General features: G+C 53.0%; 2 protein-coding genes across 2 annotated transcripts; one reads left to right on the top strand and one right to left on the bottom strand.

The window, feature by feature from the left end:
• The first annotated feature begins 2 nt into the window (after positions 1-2).
• On the top strand, positions 3-5,205 carry C2H1orf35 (chromosome 2 C1orf35 homolog). Its single transcript, XM_066991358.1, has 9 exons — positions 3-118; positions 502-610; positions 733-883; positions 967-1,012; positions 1,128-1,210; positions 1,339-1,411; positions 1,622-1,701; positions 1,947-2,087; positions 2,168-5,205. Exons 2-9 carry the CDS (start codon positions 517-519, stop codon positions 2,439-2,441), a joined length of 942 nt encoding a protein of 313 aa, XP_066847459.1. The 5' UTR covers positions 3-118; positions 502-516; the 3' UTR covers positions 2,442-5,205.
• ARF1 (ADP ribosylation factor 1) lies at positions 4,738-17,390 on the bottom strand. The gene is made up of 5 exons (XM_048062373.2): positions 17,247-17,390; positions 8,620-8,799; positions 7,835-7,945; positions 7,047-7,171; positions 4,738-6,324 (listed from the first exon to the last, which is right to left on the bottom strand). Exons 2-5 carry the CDS (start codon positions 8,765-8,767, stop codon positions 6,163-6,165), a joined length of 546 nt encoding a protein of 181 aa, XP_047918330.1. The 5' UTR covers positions 8,768-8,799; positions 17,247-17,390; the 3' UTR covers positions 4,738-6,162.
• Between the last annotated feature and the right edge of the window lie 539 nt (positions 17,391-17,929).

Genomic DNA, 17,929 nt, shown 5'->3' with positions numbered 1-17,929 from the left:
CTCCCTCAGGGGAGCTCCCCCCGCGGTGGTTCAGCCCGACTCCCTCCCCCCCCTTATCTCCCCGGTGGTGGCTCCCGGGCGGGGCTGCGGGGTGCGCGGGGCCTGAGCGGCGCGGGAGGTGCGTGGGGGTGGGGGGGACACCGGGAATAGAGGGGGAGGCGGGGGGGGGATCCGGGCCCTGCCACCGCCTCTGAGCCCCCAGCGTTGTGCTGCTGGGGCCGCAGCCCCTGCCGCCCCTCCTCACCGGCTGTGCGGGCCTTTCTGGGCCTTGCTGAGCCCCCCCCCCAACTCGTGTAACCCCCCCCCAACCCCCTCCCAGCCAACGCAGAACCGCCACTTTGCACTGTCTCAGGGTTTTCTCCCTTCTCTGACCTCTGCACCCATGGGTTTGGGGCTTTTTGGGGGGTACGCTTGCTGTAAGCCCTCCCCCCCCCTCAGTTATGGGGTGGGGGGGGGGCTCTGCTGGCAGGGCGGGGGTGAAACGGGGGCTGACTCTTGCAGCGCGCCCCCGGCACCATGTTCGGCTCGTCCCGAGGCGGGGTGCGAGGGGGCCAGGACCAGTTCAGCTGGGAGGATGTCAAGACGGACAAACAGAGGGAAAACTACCTGGGTGAGTTCCCCCGCACCGCCTGGGGTTGGGGGGGCTGGCGGGTCGGGGAGTTAAAAGGGGGGGGGGGGGGCAAACGTCTCGTGCCCCCCCCATCCCCCCACCTCCAATTTGTGTCCCTGCAGGAAACTCCCTGATGGCCCCGGTGGGCCGGTGGCAGAAGGGCAAGGACCTGACGTGGTACGCCAAGAGCAAGAAGGAGGCCACCCCGCTGTCCCGCGAGGAGGAGCTGGCCGCCGTCCGCCTGGCCGAGCAGGAGGCCATGATGGCAGCCCTGTGAGTGCCCCCCCGTCACCCCCCCCTCCCCCCAAAATAAGTGCTTTGGACATCCCCCAGCACCCTTTTTTTTTTTGTTGTAGGGGCTACAAGAATGTGAAAAGGCAACCCACGGGGCTCAGCAAGGAGGTGAGGGGGTCCCCACGCTGTCCCTGCAGGTTGGGGTGTCCCCCCCAGCTCTGTTTGTTGGTTTTTTTTTTTGGGGGGGGGGGCAGGGGACACGACTCAGTGCTCTCTCCCGCAGGACCTGGCCGAGGTGTGCAAGCGGGACGGTGCGGAGCGAGCTGAGAAAGACGTGGACCGGGTGGTGGGCTTGGGCAGCTCCAGGTGGGCACCGAGACGCCGGGTTTCAGAGCGGTTTTATTTTACCTTTTTTTAATCATTATCATCATTTTTCATGTTTACTTTATTTATTTTTTTATCATTATTATTATTTTTCACGTTTTTGTCCCCAGCGGCAGCGCCGGCCGGGTGATGCTCTCCAAGGAGGACAAGGAGGCGGCCAAGATGGGGCTCTCCGTCTTCACGGTACGTCGGGGCCGACCCGCAAGCGTTTCCCATGTTCTCCTTGCATGGTTTGGAAGAAGTGCGGGGTTGGAAGCGACAACTGCGGGCATTTCAACTTGGTCCCAAAGTTAATTTCCCCCTTTTAAAGGGAGAAAGCGCCTCTCTTGTGTAATTCAGAGCTTTGGGCAAGCCCGTGGACTCGCTCCGCGTTTTCCTCTCTCCAACCTCCAGCACCAGAAGGTCCCCGGCAGTCCCGAGGCGTCCGGCTCCAAGAGGAAGCAGGACAAGGAGGAGAAGGTGGAGGAGAAGCGGTGAGGGCGGGGACGTCCCACTGCCACCCAAGAATCCCAAAACCTCTGGGAATCCACCCCCAAAACCTCTGCTTCACCCCCAAAACCCCTTTTTCACCCCAGGCGTCTCCTTTACCAGGGAGACCCGCGGGGGGAGTGCCTGGAGGGAGGGCTGGGGACGAGTTTTTGGCAGAGGAAGGGGCTGGAGGGACATGGGGGGGGGCAGGGACCCGCCAGCGCTGCCTGATTTCTCCCCGACCCCGCAGGACGGAGAGCGGCAAGAAAGCCAAAAAGGAGAAGAAGAAAAGGAAAAAGAAAAAACACAAGAAGGAGAAGAAAAAGGACAAACATCACAAGCGGGCGGCCTCCCCGTCCTCCTCAGCCTCCTCTCCGGACCGGGACGAGAGGTAACGGGGCGAGGGGAGCACAGCGGGGCCGGGACGTCCCCGATGTGTCCCAGGCTCTGACCTTCCCCCTGTCCCCGCAGGCACCACCGGAGGAAAGCCCAGGACCGCCCTGAGGCCTCACGGCACCGGCGCCGCCACGACACCACGGACTCCTCCTCCTCCTCCTCTGGCAGCGAGGAAGGCTCGGGCAGGAGCCCCTCGCGCCGCCCAGCCCGCAGGAGGGCGCGGAGCCGGAGCGGGGACGGCCACCGGCCCCCGTCCCCGCGCCACAAGGGCAGGAAGAGGAGCAGGAGCCGCTCTCCCCGCTCCCGCGGCGGGGCCAGGCAGCGCCACGACACCGAGCCGGGTGACTGAGGGGCTTTGCTGGGGAGCGGGGCCAGAGGTTTTCTATTTTTGAAGGTTATTCTTTAAATTAAAGTCACAGCTCCGCTGGCGCCATCCAGCTGGGGTGGGCTGGCCTCGGCGCAGCCCGGACTAAGCGCCGGCGAAGCGGCTGGAGGGGAGTTTTCTTTCTTTAAGCCCTTTTTTTAAGTTCATGAGCTGCGAAATAAAGGTGAGGCAGAGGCTGAGCAGCCCCCACCCCGATGCCGTGGGTGCCCCAAGCAGGTTGCTGCGGCGAGCCACCCACCCTGACCCCTCATTCTTTAATTTGGGGAGGCCTGGGCGTGAGCCACCACCTTCCCAGCAAGGCACGCGGAAAAAAAAAAGGAGGGATGGACGTGCCTTTTTTTTTGGCTGAGAAACGGCCTCTTTGGGTAAAAAGGAAGCCGCCCGAATTAGAAATCTCTGCTCTGCGCGGGGAGCAGCGCGCTCACGTTCCCCTCTGGGATTTTAAACCTCAGACCGCAGCCAGGGGGATTTACGTGCTCCGCGCGCCGCGGGAGGAGCGTGGGTTTTAAATCAACAAATCCCGGTGGCTGGGGAAGGGCTCCGCTCACCGCGGGCCGCACAAGGGCCTCGTTTGTTTAATTAACGCTGCCGTTTCTCCTGCCCGGGATGGGGCCATTCCGTGCCCTCGTGGCGGACAAAAGCCCCGCACCCGGTGCTGGTTGGCAGCGTTTCGGGGCCTTCGTCATCCCGGGGTGCCGGTGCGGGGTGGGACCGGCCGCGCGTGCACAAGGGCCGCATTCAGCGCAGGGGGGACGAGCGGCAATAAAGCCCTTCTGTCCCTGCTGCCCCGGCTGTGAGCGCCTGCTTAACCCTGCTGCTGTGGGGTTTTGCTTCCTGAGATTCCCTTGAGATGCTTTTTGGGGTGGAGTCGGCACCCCGCTGGCGGGAGAAACCCCCTTGTTTCCCTTCACCAGCTCAGGGAGCCACGGCTTGGCTGCTTGTGGGGAATCCACCGGAGTCCCAAGCTTGTTTTCTCCCCGCGCTCGCTGCATTTGAGGTCGCCCTGCTGGGGTTTTTGGGGTCCAGGCGGTGAGCGGTGCCTGCCGGGAGCACCCCGGTGCAGGGTGAGGTTGGCGCAGTCAGCCACGCTGCCCGGGGAGGGTTAACAGGAACACGGCCCCGGGAGCTGCGGGCTGAAAAAGGAACTTAAAACCCCAAAGGCTGCACGGATCCCAGCGTGGGGCCCGGCTCCCAAGCTCCAGCTTCCCCGCGCCCTCCTTCAGCAAAGGGCTTTGGGGTGGAAAGGGGGTGAGGGAGCCTCAGCCCGCCCCCACCCTTTTGGGGCCGCCTCCCCCAGCTCAGATAACGTCAGTGCGCCCACATCTCTTCCCTTCTCTTCCTCCTGCGTGTGGAGGCACAGGAGCTGCTAAGGTTGGGGCAGTCGGGTCGCACCGTGCCTCACCCTAAAACCTTTTAGGGACGCCCACGTAGCCGGGAGCTTCTGGTGTTGGGGTTTGGGTTCCGAACCAGGGCAGGGCACCCCCCTTTTTGGGGCTGCGGGGGCTTTGCCCACCGAGGCAGTGCTGGCAGCAGAGGAGCTGGCCCTTCAGGTTCAGGTCCCTCCCCGAGCAGCAGTAACTACACGTCCTGCCCAGTGAGGCGTGCAGAGATCATGATTCAGAGCTTGAAATCCGAGGTGGGACGAAGGGCTTTGGAGGAATAACCTGACTTACCGGAGTTTGGTAATCCCTCGTCGCTGTTTGCCTGACGCTGTTTACACTTCGCTACCGAGACGAGCTCAGAGAGCGAGAACACAGCCGGGGCCGTGAGCCCGGAACAAACCTGCGCTCCTGCTGGAGCTGGGCAGAGCAGCCGCAGCACTCAGCGAGCCTCCGTGACAGGGCTGTAGGGGACTGGAGAAGGCAGGAGGGCAGCCCTAGGGCCGGAGCGGACTGTGGAAGGGAAAAATGAAAGAGTTTTTGGGGACAAAGTCTGCCTCCTTAAAAGCAGATCATCCCCAGAGCCTATTATTAAGGAAGAAGCTGCTGTGGGAGGCGATGGGGCTGCTCAAGAAGCTTGGCAGATGCCCTCCAGGGACTCGAGAAGCAGAAGATCACCACCAAACACCAGGACACACAGGGCTGCTGCCCGCTTCTTCACTTAAAAAAGAAAAAAGGAAGTGGAACAACGCGTTATTTGGTAAATGTGAGCTCTTAAGTTTTCACGGGACTTGTGAGGCGGTACTGGTTCAATTCAGCCCTCAGCAAAGCCTCACACCTACTGCTGCACAAAGGGGATACAAACCACCGTGCTACCAGCGCAAGTTTCATGAAACTTTTTATTCAACAAGTATTTCATTATGATTCTGCCAAGATGATCAAATGAACAGCAAGGCATAAAAAACATGAAATAGTTAAGAGATTTTATTCTAATAGCTTTAATTACAGTGCTTGTTTGTCGAAATGAAAACTGAAAACAAGTATACAAAACAGTTGATTACTAATCGTGTATTGAAAGCAATAAAGGTTTCCACAACACTAAACAAACCAGTTCTGATAGTTCCTCAAGTTAAAGTTTAACAGCTCCAGCTTCTTCAGTGTTTATCAAAATACAAAAGAAAAGTAAAGAGGTCTTTTTTTCTGATGGCAAATCTGAACCTTGCAGTATGAGGGATGCCAAGGGTTTTCACACATATACAGATATGGGATTGTTCCAAAATGGGATTGAATACTTCTAGAGTGGAATGACTCTCCTAACTCTCATGCTTTTTTTTTTTTCCCCTAGACACTATACATAGATGTTTGGTGTTTTTCATGGCAATTCTTACTTAAGTACAGTACTTTCCGACTATAGAGCTTAGGACTAGTACAGGCTGTGCTTTCTGTGGAAAAGTTTGCCTTCTGGAGTGGTTTACACACAAGAAAAGTACAAAACACTTTTTGACAAATACGACAGGCTAAAAAATGTGACTTCCAGAAATTATTCAAGTTCAATGGAAGTGGTAAATCTCACCTGAACCAAAAGTCAGAAGTTTAGCGTGAGTCTGCGCGCTCAGCTAAACCAGGTCCGACAAATCTTTTAAACGAGCAGGAACAAATGTGAGCACGTAGGATGAGCTACAGAAAGCGCCAGAGATCTGTTAGTTACGACCTGTGTTTTAACCAGATGAAGCCAGCCGGGTGTCAATCGCTGCTTCACCGGTTCCAAAGAATCAAGAGTCACCGCATTAGAGCTAGAACAGCAGAAGCTATGTCAAACCTTTGTGTGTTGAAGTGTTTTTACTTTTCCTCGACTATTTTAAAAAAAATACAGAATTCAGGTTAAAAACCAGCCACCAAAATGGATCTCACAGATCTCACAACCCAACCGGGATAGTATTCAGCTCTACTGCACGAGGACCACTGGCAACCCTTATGGTAATCCACTTAATCCCTTCCAAGTACTAAACAGTGAGTTGATTCTTTACAATAAAAAAAGCTGAGTAATATTGCATAGGAGTACCAGAAACTGCCTCATTGGAAACAAAAACTATTTACATTAAATAAGAAACCTAACTGTTTTCAGGCTTGGATTTGCCACATTTACAGCATGATGCAATATATACTGTGACAAAAGAAATGAAAACAGCTTCCGGCACTCAATACCACAAAGTAGCACAGTTTGCCACATTAGAGTAAAGCGAAGGGCGAATAGGAGGAAATAAGAGGGAGGGGTGGAAAAAGAGGGAAGAGGAAGGTTTATGGTTTCATTTCTGGTTTCGGAGCTGATTGGACAACCAGTCCAGTCCTTCATAGAGACCGTCTCCGCTAGTGGCACAGGTTGCCTGGATATACCAGTTCCTGTGACGAAGAGAATGCAGTCCAAGTTTGTCTGTGATTTCCGCTGCATTCATTGCGTTCGGCAGGTCCTGGGGGAAGGAAGAAGAGTCATTTTCTCTCCTAGCACCAGAGGAGGAACGCCCACCTTCCTAACAATTTGATCATCAGCTTTAAATCCATTTAAAAAAAAAAAAAAGCTAAGGCTTCTCAATTTAACTGTCAGAAAACCCCAGATAATCAATTTTATATTGAAGCTATTTTGTCTATACCAAAGTTTTCAAAGGTTTAAAAACACAGTCAGGAGCGCTGCTGGTAACATCGCCAAACACTGCCTTCAGAAAACAGAAGCAAACTGGCTGATGCTTGGCTCAAGCCATCGGGCCCTTCTGATCCGCCCCCAGCCTGCTTACAGCTCACAGCCCTTTCATTCACTTTCCACTCAGGAAGTGTTTTCTGCAACTGCAGTAATGATTTAACCTCAGCTTTTATCACAAAGTACTCGGCTGAGTACTGCTTCTGTTTATAGTCCACCTTTCCTGTTCCTAGAAAAGGCTCGCATGGCTTTCTCACCCGTCACATCCGAGCCTGCACAAGCGACGGAGCAGCACGCTCTTCCCTCTGTAAGCTCACTTACAGAAGGCGCCCTGCAGATACGCACGGAGGAGTTTGAGAGGGTTGGTTGTCTTCAGCAAAGCTGAACGGACACTTACTGAGCGTATCTACTACGCTGAAAACACAGATTTGAGTTCACTCACGGATACGTCGCGTGCTTTCGGGGTTTCTTACAGAAAGACACCTTCCTCGGGCATACCTGTTTGTTAGCAAACACTAATAAAACGGCATCTCTAAGCTCATCTTCTGCCAACATTCTCATGAGCTCTTCTCTGGCCTCGTTCACTCGTTCTCTGTCATTACTGTCAACCACAAAAATCAAACCTAGGAGCAAGCAAATAGTGAGAATAAGCACACAACAAGTACTATTGCCAAATGACACCTGCTGCTGGAGATCAGAGCTAAGCTTTGAAGGAGGAGTAATGCAGAACAATATACCTGAAAAAACACAGTTTGTATTATTGTAATCTCGTGTCTGAGAGAAAGCCTGCTGTTGTGGAGAGCTGGTGAAAACGAGCAGCTCGTCGTGTTTGCATTTTTGGAGCTCGTGTGCTTCATCTACGTAACCACTCGATACTTTCCAATGAGTAGCAACTCTTGAAATCCTGTGACAGGGCTCTAATGCATGCACGCTATCAAGGCGCAGCAGTGGAAGAAGTGACAAGCTCTCAGCTCACGGGGCTGTTGAAGTTTGTAGGAAATGAAAAGCAGTAAAGGCTGCTTTGAAGTGCAGGCTGAGAGCTACGATGCATACAGAAGAAGAGCAGAAATTGTGAATTCTGATTCTGATGGACAAGATTGGTTTCTACATTCCTTTCCACCCCCCTTTAAACAAGCACGAGCTTAATGTAAGAGCCACACGGCACACAAACACGCCCTGTTGTAACATGTGCTCCCCACCACCCCAAGAAACTGGCAAGATTATTATAGTACAGACAGTAGAAATTTTATACCCTGGAAACCTGTGATTGAAGTGTCAGGACTCACCTTGTGTGTTCTGGAAATAATGGCGCCAGAGCGGTCTGATCTTATCCTGGCCGCCTACATCCCACACTGTGAAGCTAATGTTCTTGTATTCTACCGTTTCCACATTGAAACCTAAAACAGAAATTGTGGCAAAGTCTCGATTAAACATTGGTGGCCTGTACCTATTTTATTTACCAAGTCACACTCAGTGTCGTTACTAAAAATGTTAAACTTTAGATCTACTTTAAGCAAGCAGTCTCACAGTGCATCCCTCGTAACAGAGGGATGGGGGTTCCCTAGAACTTCTGCCCTTACCACCACCCCTGCCCCAATTAGACTAATGAACTTAACAGCTGGGCTGCTACCAGAGCAGCTGCAAAATGCACAGCAAACATGTCAAAAAGCAACCCCAGGCTGAGGAGAACAAATAATGCAAGGCTCAGATCCACAGTTCTCAGCCGACTACCCAAGGCCATGGCGTGCCTAGCAGAAGGCATGCAGACCAACCTGCTGCGGCCCATGAAGGGTCATTCCCCAAGGGACTAAAGGGAGGGAATGGAGGAAAAAAAAAAAAAAAAACCAACAAAACCAGTGTAATCTCCTCCCATGCCGGAAAATTTGGCAGAGATTTGTTCATAGCATGGCTTTAGCCATGTTTGTCTGACAGGGCGCAGCACCAAGTCCCTTACATCGAGGGGTGCAGCACTACATCCTGTACATCAGGGCTGACAGTGGGATAAGGCACTGCTGCAAACAACAGGACCCAAACCTCAACGCAAGCATTTAAATAAACGTAAAAGTCTTACCTATAGTGGGAATAGTAGTTACTATTTCACCAAGTTTAAGTTTGTACAAAATAGTAGTCTTTCCTGCAGCATCCAGACCAACCATGAGGATACGCATTTCTTTTTTGCCAAAAAGGCCTTTGAAGAGGTTTGCAAAAATATTTCCCATGGTTGAGATATGTTTTCACTGGCCAGTGAAGTCTAGAGAAAGAGACCACAGTATCACTCGTGAGTTACCGACGGCGTGCTCTGAGCAGGGCGCAGTCAGCCACCAAAAGAGTACCAGGCCATACAAACCCCGACGGGTACCCCGACCAGAGCACAGGGTTTGTTCCCCCACACTGAAGCAACGCAAGACAACAAACAGGTAAACCAAAACTTAGCCCTCATAAAATGATGCGGCTCTGAGTGCTTTAAAGCTTTCAAATGTTCTTTCAGGGATTTTAGTATTAAATTATTAGTTCTCTAACTTGTTTTGTACCATTCCTGTTGGCTTAACTTGTTTTGTTCCATTGCTGTTGGCTTTCAACACAACTGCCCACGTCAGATACTTTGTCTCCCTGTTAAGGCGTAGTTTGAGGTGTCACCGTAAACTTTTTGTAATTGTCCTGCAGTTAAATGAAGTTTTCAATGTGTTCTCTTCTCCCTGTTTAGTTGCACCTTCTTTGAGAAGGAAACTCAGAGTACAGCTTGGATTCGCTCCTACTCACACGGTTTCCTTCCTCCTGAACCCTGAGGAAATGCCCTGTGAACACAATGTAAGCACCATTACTTTCATTAACACCAACGACCTTCTTTACCAAATCCGTGGGTTTTAACACTTAACTCCCAACATGAAGTACTTTAAAAGAGCCAGGTTAGAAACGGATGCTTCTTTCTTCGCTTTGGATCTCAGAATGTCTCGAGTTGGAAGGGACCCCCAAGGATCATCAAGTCCAGCTCCTGGGGCCCCAAAGGGCCACCCCAAAATCAGACCACGCGTCCGAGCGCCCTGTCCCTAGCTCTTTTTCTTGCTCACAAGCGACTGATGCCACCAGGAGCTCCCTGGCTAGGCACTGAGACACCGCTGCTCCCTGCCAGCAGCCACTGAGCCCCTGGGACGATGGGTCCACCCTTACCACCGCTTCTCCACCCCAAACCTTGCCCCTGCTGAGTTTGAACCACCCAGAGCCGTCGCTCTGCTCGCCCAAGAGGAGAAAATCAGCCTGAAAGCTTTACAGCCAGACGTAGCCGGGACATTACACACTTTTTGTGCTGCTTAGTATAAAAAGCCGGATGTAAGTTTGAAGAGAACGGACCGAGCCCAACTGAAAACCCAAGCTTCAGGCAGCACGGGCACACAGAGCCAAGCCGTGCAACGTCCAAGGGCTGGGCTTCCTGTAAACCAAGGCAGAATTTAAGGAGTAACACGAGTGCTGAACCTGCTCCTGAAGCTACTCCTTGCTCACTGCGTGCTTGAAACAGAATTCTCACTGAAGCGTATCTCACAGCGTATCTGTGTGAGACAATTAAACGATACTGAACTGAAAAGTGCTCTCCAGACCAAAATCTTGCCTTTTTCTTTCTAGCCCTGTGCTGCAGATTTCCCAAGGCTGGCTTCCTTGCTCAGCGCTGGGGAAGGCCCGCGCAGTTCTGCCCCTCGCAGGGAGTTTGCTGGAAACAATTTTTAACCCCAAAGTTAAGCCAGTGCCACGAAGCGAGTCACATGCCTCAGCACAAAGCAGCCTCACAGCGAGGTCCAGAGTCCACTCCAAAGTTCCTGAATGACATCAAACACCGACTTGCTGGAGGAACTCAAGTCAGATTCATTTATTTTATGTGACTGAAGTTCAGCAGGATCGAGACTTTAGAACTAAGCTCCTCTCTAAACCAGACAGGGCAGCCTGCGGGTGAAAAGTTTAGAAGTAAAATTTCGGTATTAAACCATTTCCGTCATATTTCTGAAGCACCATGGGGAATGTTCACCTGCCACTTCAATCTGTGGAAGTTATATAAACAGGAAAGTTCAGGAGGAAGCAGAGAAGGCAGCTCTGCTCGAGTCCCTGTTTATCCAAGCCGCTCACACAGCGGCGAACCTCCCTGCCCAGCAGCTCTCGCTGGGCTGGGGGAGGAGGCTGCAAGCTTTCCTCTGCTCTCGCTGCCTCTACCTGCTGCTTTATCTGGAAAGCAATAGTCAGGGCTGAACTCTTACCTGTTACCAGAGCTCCCATAACCCACCAGAACTAGTTTGAGGGCTTTTGTTGGAAGGCAGCCTCGTAAACCCTGTGATAGATATTTTTTTTTCTTCAGTGTGCTTAAAAGCATCGTAGGTTATTAAACGCCGTGGATCTACAGCAGCCACCAGGGAAGGAGCAAATCCTGGCGGTTACCTCCATCTCTTTCCACCCTCGGAGAAGCCGCAGCCTGTGCTGACCGAGCTGTGCACGGCACGAGCCCCACCGGCTTCTGCCCCCCGGCAGAACATTGCAGGGAGCCCCCGTGCAGAGCACCCCGAGGTGCTGCGGGTCCCACCCAGTACCTTTTGGATGCTGCTGGGGCAGAGGAGGAGCCCATCCTCCCCACCAGCAGGACCATCCTCTGCCCGTGTTTGTCCGCTGCCACAGGAAAGGAAACCTTTTGCTCCTTCCTATGCCTCCGGACACGACACCCCTCCTGGGACGCCGTCCCTGCCAGAATTTGTCACTTCGTACCACGAGCAAAAGCCCCTTGAGTTCCTTCCTCCTCCTCGAGGACATCCTCAGCCGCACCAGCACCAGATCCCAACCCGCCGTCGCCAGGGCTCTGCTTTTCAACAGCGTGAGCACCAGGGCAGAGCCCGCAGCTGGGCCGGAGCTGCTTCCCACCACAGCTCAGCCGAGGGACAGCGCGAGCACTTCCAGCATACCCCAGAGCACAGTCTGCTTCGTTTCAGCCCGTTAGTTGGGCCAGGAGAACATACACACACTGAAGATACGGGGAAATTCAAGACCCTGGTAGGTTTACCGAGCGATCCTGTCGCTTTTCAGGCATCTTCAAACATTTCCCATCTGTAAAGACTTGCCAAAATATTACCTGTATTCTATACACAAAAATAACTTTCGCTTTTCCTTAAATATTGTTAATAATTGCTGAACGTTGTTTTAGAGGCTCAACAAGCCCAATGAGATGCCTGGAAACATGACAAGGAGCCTACTGCTTGCGAGCTGCTTACAGTTTGTGAGCATATCTTCGGAACAGGTCTCCGAGCGGCTGCTCTGTTAGCTGCCTGTTAGAGCGACGCAGCCCGTGGTAAGAGCTTGAATTTGCCTTTATTAATTGCAGGGGGGGTTAAATGAAAGCTCTGAGGAGCATCTGAAGACCGAAGATCATTCGACATTTAATCTCCTGTAGCAGCCTGCACTAAACCACACATTAATGCCTTTCAGTGCTGTTTTATTCAGAGCACTTCTCTCACGGAGCCAGAGCCGCAGCCCACGGGGTCACCGCACGGTACGGGAAGCGCAGCTGCATGGCCACAGCTCTACTTCATCTCAGCTCTACACCTCTGGAAAAAAGCTTTTTGAGCACACGTAGGTTAAATTTCACAAAGCCAGGAGTTAGGGCGAACGCCAGGTTTAGAGCATCCTTTCAACACACCGTAAGGGACAGAAGTCAGGGGTTGTTTCGTTAGGCAAAGGACAGTATAGAAACATTTACGTACATGGTATGTACCAACGCTTACCACAGAAGGCTTCCAAAGCAGAAAAAATAATGCTCAACACTGCCAGCAGCACGAAAAAAGCTGCTTCACGCGGTCATTTTGGCACCCTGGTCTCTGCAGCTGATGAACACCAGCGACAACGAAGATCAGGCAAGACAAGCTCAATTCTCTGGCACATGGAGGTGCGGAAGGCAAACCCCTAAAACCTCCCTCCCGAGGACATTTCCATCTTTTTTCGGTGCCCCTTTCCACGAGGGGCAGCCATGGCATCGCAAAGCTGGACCCACTCATAGCGCTAACCCTAAAGCCCGCCTAAAAACCCGTGCAGCAGAGAGGGGACGCTACAGATACAGGGTTATAAAAAGCTGTCCCCTGGCAGCTTGCATGGACAGGGATTAGTGGGTGATGGTGGTGGGAGCGGGGCGGCTGGCCCAGATGACCTCGAAGGGCTTTTCCAGCCTTACCGATTCTTTCTGGACCTCGTTCTGTTTGCTGAGGGGCCTGTGGCAAGAAACGCTGGTGCGCTGACAGAGGCGGCCCGTTTGCCATCCCAAACACATCTCCATTTCGAGGAGACCGCTTGCCACTGGCCTAACCATTAGCTCCATCTCTAACTGAAAGAAAAAATAACCAAACCCGTCATTCCTGAACTGGGATCAACACAAACTGATCACATCAGTCACAGGAAAATAAAATTCGAGTTGTTACTTCACAGAAATATCAATTTAAAAGCCAGCCAGGTTTTACTAGCTGGCCAGTATCATCTTTGCTGCTTTATCACATTTTAGAAGATGCTAAAAGCTCAGCACGCAAAAAGCAGCAAAATATTAGACACTAAACATCACCACAGCCACATGTAAAGGGGAGGTGAGAAAACTTGTTAAAAAAAATCTGTTTGAGCAGCTGTTGCTGGCGTTACACATGAGAACAGGTGAAGAACTTCAACCAAAGCGCAGATGAACTCAGCAGCTTGTTCCTTACAACACAAAGTGCGATTTAATCACATGAGAAGCGAGCCAAGGAGGAACAAACCCTTGCTGGAGGTTTAGGACTGGCCTGGGCCCACAGCACCTCAGCCCCACAGGCACAGGTAGCTACGTACGGCTGGGGTCTTAAAGCCTGGAGCTATTTCTTTACAGATTTAAGTCCTCTGTCGCTGAAGATTTTGATAAACTTTTTGATCAACCCCCGTTTGCACACAGCCAGGGTGGCCCCGTACCCAACCGTTCACCTCCAGTCGTATCCAGCTATTTTTAGGCGCTGTTTGCTGGCCCTCCACACGTGATGACCCGAGGGAAAGATGACCAAGTGTCAACAGGAGCCCTGTTAACGGGGCCTTAACACCGGAATTTGGCTTCGGTGCTTTGGGTTCCTCAAGACCATGCTCAGGTCAGCAGGCACCAAGCAGAAGACAGAGGCGCAGCTAATGAGTCTGCTGGCTTCTTCCATCAACGGGGCGTTATCTGGAACTCAAATATCACCAGAAGTCCCCGCGCCTTCACAGCCATACCCATTAAAACCACGGGAGTGTTTAAGGGACCCCAACCACTGCAAAGGTTTCCCCCACCACATATTGGCGGTGCTTCTGCCAAGCATGAAATGGAACCGATGTCCCCAGGGGGCACAAATTTGGTGTTTGTCTGTCAGAGCAGCTTAGTGGAGGATACATACACCGGAGCACCACCTAAAATACAAGTTAAGGGCCTGTAACCGTGCTGCCATGCTGAGGCACCGCTGAATTTGGCCTCCAAAGGCTTGAACTGATCAGCTAAAGGCGGCCTTTGGGGCCATGACCATTTCCTACACACCACAAGAACTCGCTCCTGAAGGAGGGGTTGGAATAAAAGAAAAAATCTGGAGCAAGCCAGAGGGCAGGTCACAAACCAAACCAGCCCCGTCACCTTACGCTCACCTTGATGTAGGGAACGAGCTACTTCTGTTGCACAGCAAAATCTCAACCTGCTTTAAGGAATCACACACGACTCAAAAGCACGCAAACCAACACCCAGGAGAAAACACATCCGGCCTGAAAAATATTTTCTTGAAGGCACAGCCAGGCGCTGTTCATGGTTTTGGATAAAGCGCATCCATCACCTCCCCGCAGACTGCTCAGGAAATAAGGTGGTGCCAACAGCGTGTTCGTGACACCCCAATTTGATCCTGCCTTCACACTCCCCCGTTAAACGGCGGGCGTGCTGCTGGGGGAGCGAGCATTACAAAGCATTTCTCCGCCGACAAGCTCTGCACGGTTTAAGGCCGAACCGTTCACAAGTTTAAAAACCTTCGGTGCGAAGCCAAACAACCCGTTACTCCTTCCTAGCAGCCGGGCAGTAAGTCAACATTTATATTAGAAATGGCAAGAACTCACAGGAGAGCCCCGGTAATGAAATCGGCTTTTGGTTTGGGGGAAAATGTCAAAGCAGAGCCTACGCAGCTAGTTAGGTACGAGATCAGCGTGAGAGCTGCGTTAGACGTGGTTCGTTAGAACTGAAACATCAGCAGAAGCAGCACCACGGCCCTCCAACGTCTGCATGCACTAGGAAGAAGAAACAAAAATGGATACTTGCAAGCAGAAAGAAAAAATATGCTGAATAACAGAAAAAAACAGCTGCTGTAGTAGGAAGCTGATTATAAACTTCTTTACTCATCAGTTAAGAAAAGGGAGTAACAGCAGAGGACGGCGCTAGCTCTAACACAGCCTCTACGGCATCCCAGCAGCAAAAGTTCTGACAGATTTCCAGAAGGAATCGAACCGTTCCTTCGAAGAAAAAGCGAACTCGTGCTCACCAACCTTACCCACTGTAAGGAAATATTGATTCCTGGGATTTCAGGCTGCTGAAACCCGCAAAAATTCCAGCATGAAAGTCCCTCCTGGCACATCCCAGCAGCTTTTATATCTGAACTGGTCTTTTCTTATTAAAAGAAAGGGCTTTCTTTAAACTACAGCACTGCAATTTCAGCTGGAACCTCGTGTTGTGAGCTTCTCCTTTCACAAATTCAGGTAATCGATAGTTTATCTGATAATCGCGCCTCGGTGAGATGTATGAATGCTGCTTGAAGCTGATTTTTAACCCACGTACCAGGAGCGCAACACGACGAGCTGGACGAGGACACGAATCCAGCCCTTACCCTGCCCTGCCTCTCAGCACTGGCGCAGAACTTCTGCCCAGTCCCCCTCCAGCTCCGGATTGTATTTCACCAGCAGGCAACCTCCAAAATCGTGCCTCAGCCCCCTGGGGAGCGCCCTCCCTCCAGGTGTTTGCACTGTAACCCTACTCCAGGCTCTGAAGGCACGATCCAGCAGCGATGGTGTCTGCCACAAGCCGCTGGAGCAGGAGAGGCTGTTCGGAGCGGGGATGACATCTGCTTGAGTCACTTTTACACCTGGTGCGCTACCGCAGCGGAGGAGTTGGTAAACTCGGCGAACCACGGGAGTGTAAGAGGCTCAAGCGAGGCAAGTTTCCTCACCCTTTCACCCAACGTCATGACCACAACAGACAAAGCAGTCCAACAGGGTTCTCGGGCACTGCTGATGCGTTTTAAACGTAGGAAGCACGCAGCATCACACCAGCCTCCTAAACTTTGTTTCAAAGGATCCCTTCCTTTCTCTATCTGTACGACTGTTACTTGTTTTGACAAGTTGATTACAAAATCCAGGAACAAAAGCCAAGAAGCAATCCTCTAGTTCAGCTGGAGTTCCTTTTTTTTTTTTCCCCTACATAAATGCTGCAAATCAGTAGCAAAAATAGTAATAACCACATTGCCAAACGACCTTGAACAAAAACTCTGACTCTGTTTCTTTCCCTGAAAAATAAGGTTAATGGAATATGCTGCAAGGGGGTTTTGTCAGCCTCCCTGCTTGCAAAACAAAGTTCAAAGTATTAGATAAACAGTTCACATTTTAGTTATTGACCAAGCCATATTTCCAAACAAGCCCTCTGGATACAACTCTAATCAACCTGTGGAATTTGCTTTGGCAGGAGCCTCGCAGCACAGCAGCAAGGTCAATGTCAAACACAACATTTGGGCAGTTTTATGACCTGGCTGAGTTTTGTCACACTGTAATGGGGCAAATGATGAAGAGGTTCCTGTTCCTTGCCTATCCCTTTGTCGGACGGAGGCTATCAGCCCAAAGCATCACGTTTACTGCTTACAGAAACATCATACGGTATTTTTAAATCATTTTAGAAGTATTTTAAATAATATCCTCGCACTGGGAGCTGCTATGCCATGGAAAATTGATCTCCCAGACCTTCAAACCCAAGCACTGGATGTCCACCACTTTCCTCCAGGCTGCAGACTCCTTCTCGTCACCCCAACGCCCAGCTCAGCAGCCAGCCCCTCACAGCACAACCTCCGCCGAGCTTCCCCCGAGCTCCATCCATCCATCCATCCATCCCCCCCTCCCCGGCCCCACCTCTCCGAGGCCCCTCCGAAGAAGAGGAAGGGGAGGCAAAGCTCCTTCGGGCGGGGCCGGAATGCGGGAGCGTGGGGCAGGCAGGGAGGCCCGGTTAATCCCTCCGGTAGGGGGAGCGGCGAGGCGGTTCCCCCTTCCCTTTGGCTCCCCAGAGAGAAAAAGAGGAGAAAAAAAGAGAAAAGGGAAGAAAAGGAGGAAAGGGGGGAGGGGGAGGAGGGGGAGGAGGAGGGAGGGGGGCACTACAACGGCCGGGAGCAGCTCCGGGCCCTGCCCCGCCGCTCCCCGGGCCCAGCCCCGCGGCCTGGCTGCGGAACCTGGCGCCGGGGCCGTGAGGAAAGCAGGGGAGGGAGGCCAGAAGCGGCCCCGCCGCCCCCCGCCGAAGCCGTGAGGGAACGAAGGGTGCGCGGCCTGCGGCGGCCCCGCCGCCCCCCCCCTCAACGCCCAGGCCTCAGGCCCCTCAGGCCGCAGCCGCGGACGGGAGGCGGCCGCGGTCGGGAAAAAGGGGAGGAAAAACAGAAGGGAAGGGAAGCCGAGGGGCCGTCGGGGACCCACCGGGGAAGGCCGGCGCTGCCGCGGGCGCTGCGCTCGCTGTCCCCGGGCCGTGCCGCTCGGAGCCGCCCGCCCTGCGCCGCTCGCCGCCCAGGCACACAAGATGGCGGCGCTCGGCGGCCACGTCAGTGCCAGCCCCGCGCGGGGCACGACGGGAGAGGCGGCGGGGCCACGCCCCCTCCCCGCGGAGGTAATGGGGAGGGGCGGGGCTTGGGGGGACGGAGACACGCCCACCACGTGGCCACGCCCACTGGGGCGTCGTGGCCACGCCCACCACGTGGCCACGCCCCCTCCGGCTCCGGGGCGTGGGTGGGTGCGGTGGGGGTGGGGCTGGGGGGGAGGGGGAGGGGGGGAAAGGGGGGGAAAGAAAGGAAAAGGGGGAAAAGGGGGGAAAAGAGAGAAAAGGGGAAAAAGGAGGAAAAGGAGGGAAAAGGGGAAAAAAGGGGAAAGAGCGGGGGAAGGGGGAAAAAAGGTGGAGAAAGGGGAAGAGGAGGGAAAAGGGAAAAAAGGGGGAAAAGGGAAAAAAGGGGGGAAGGGGGAAAAAGGGGAAGAGGGGAAAAAGGTGGAAAAGGGGGAAGAAGAGGGAAAAGGGGAAAAAAGGAAAAAAAGGGGAGAAAAGGGGGGAAAAGGAGCAATGGGGAAAAGGGAGAAAATGGGGAAAGAGGGGAAGAGGGGAAAACGTGGGA

Source organism: Anser cygnoides, chromosome 2 (assembly GCF_040182565.1).
Source record: "Anser cygnoides isolate HZ-2024a breed goose chromosome 2, Taihu_goose_T2T_genome, whole genome shotgun sequence".
NCBI classification, from domain to species: Eukaryota; Metazoa; Chordata; class Aves; order Anseriformes; family Anatidae; genus Anser; species Anser cygnoides.
This window is presented reverse-complemented; position numbering and strand designations above follow the sequence as displayed.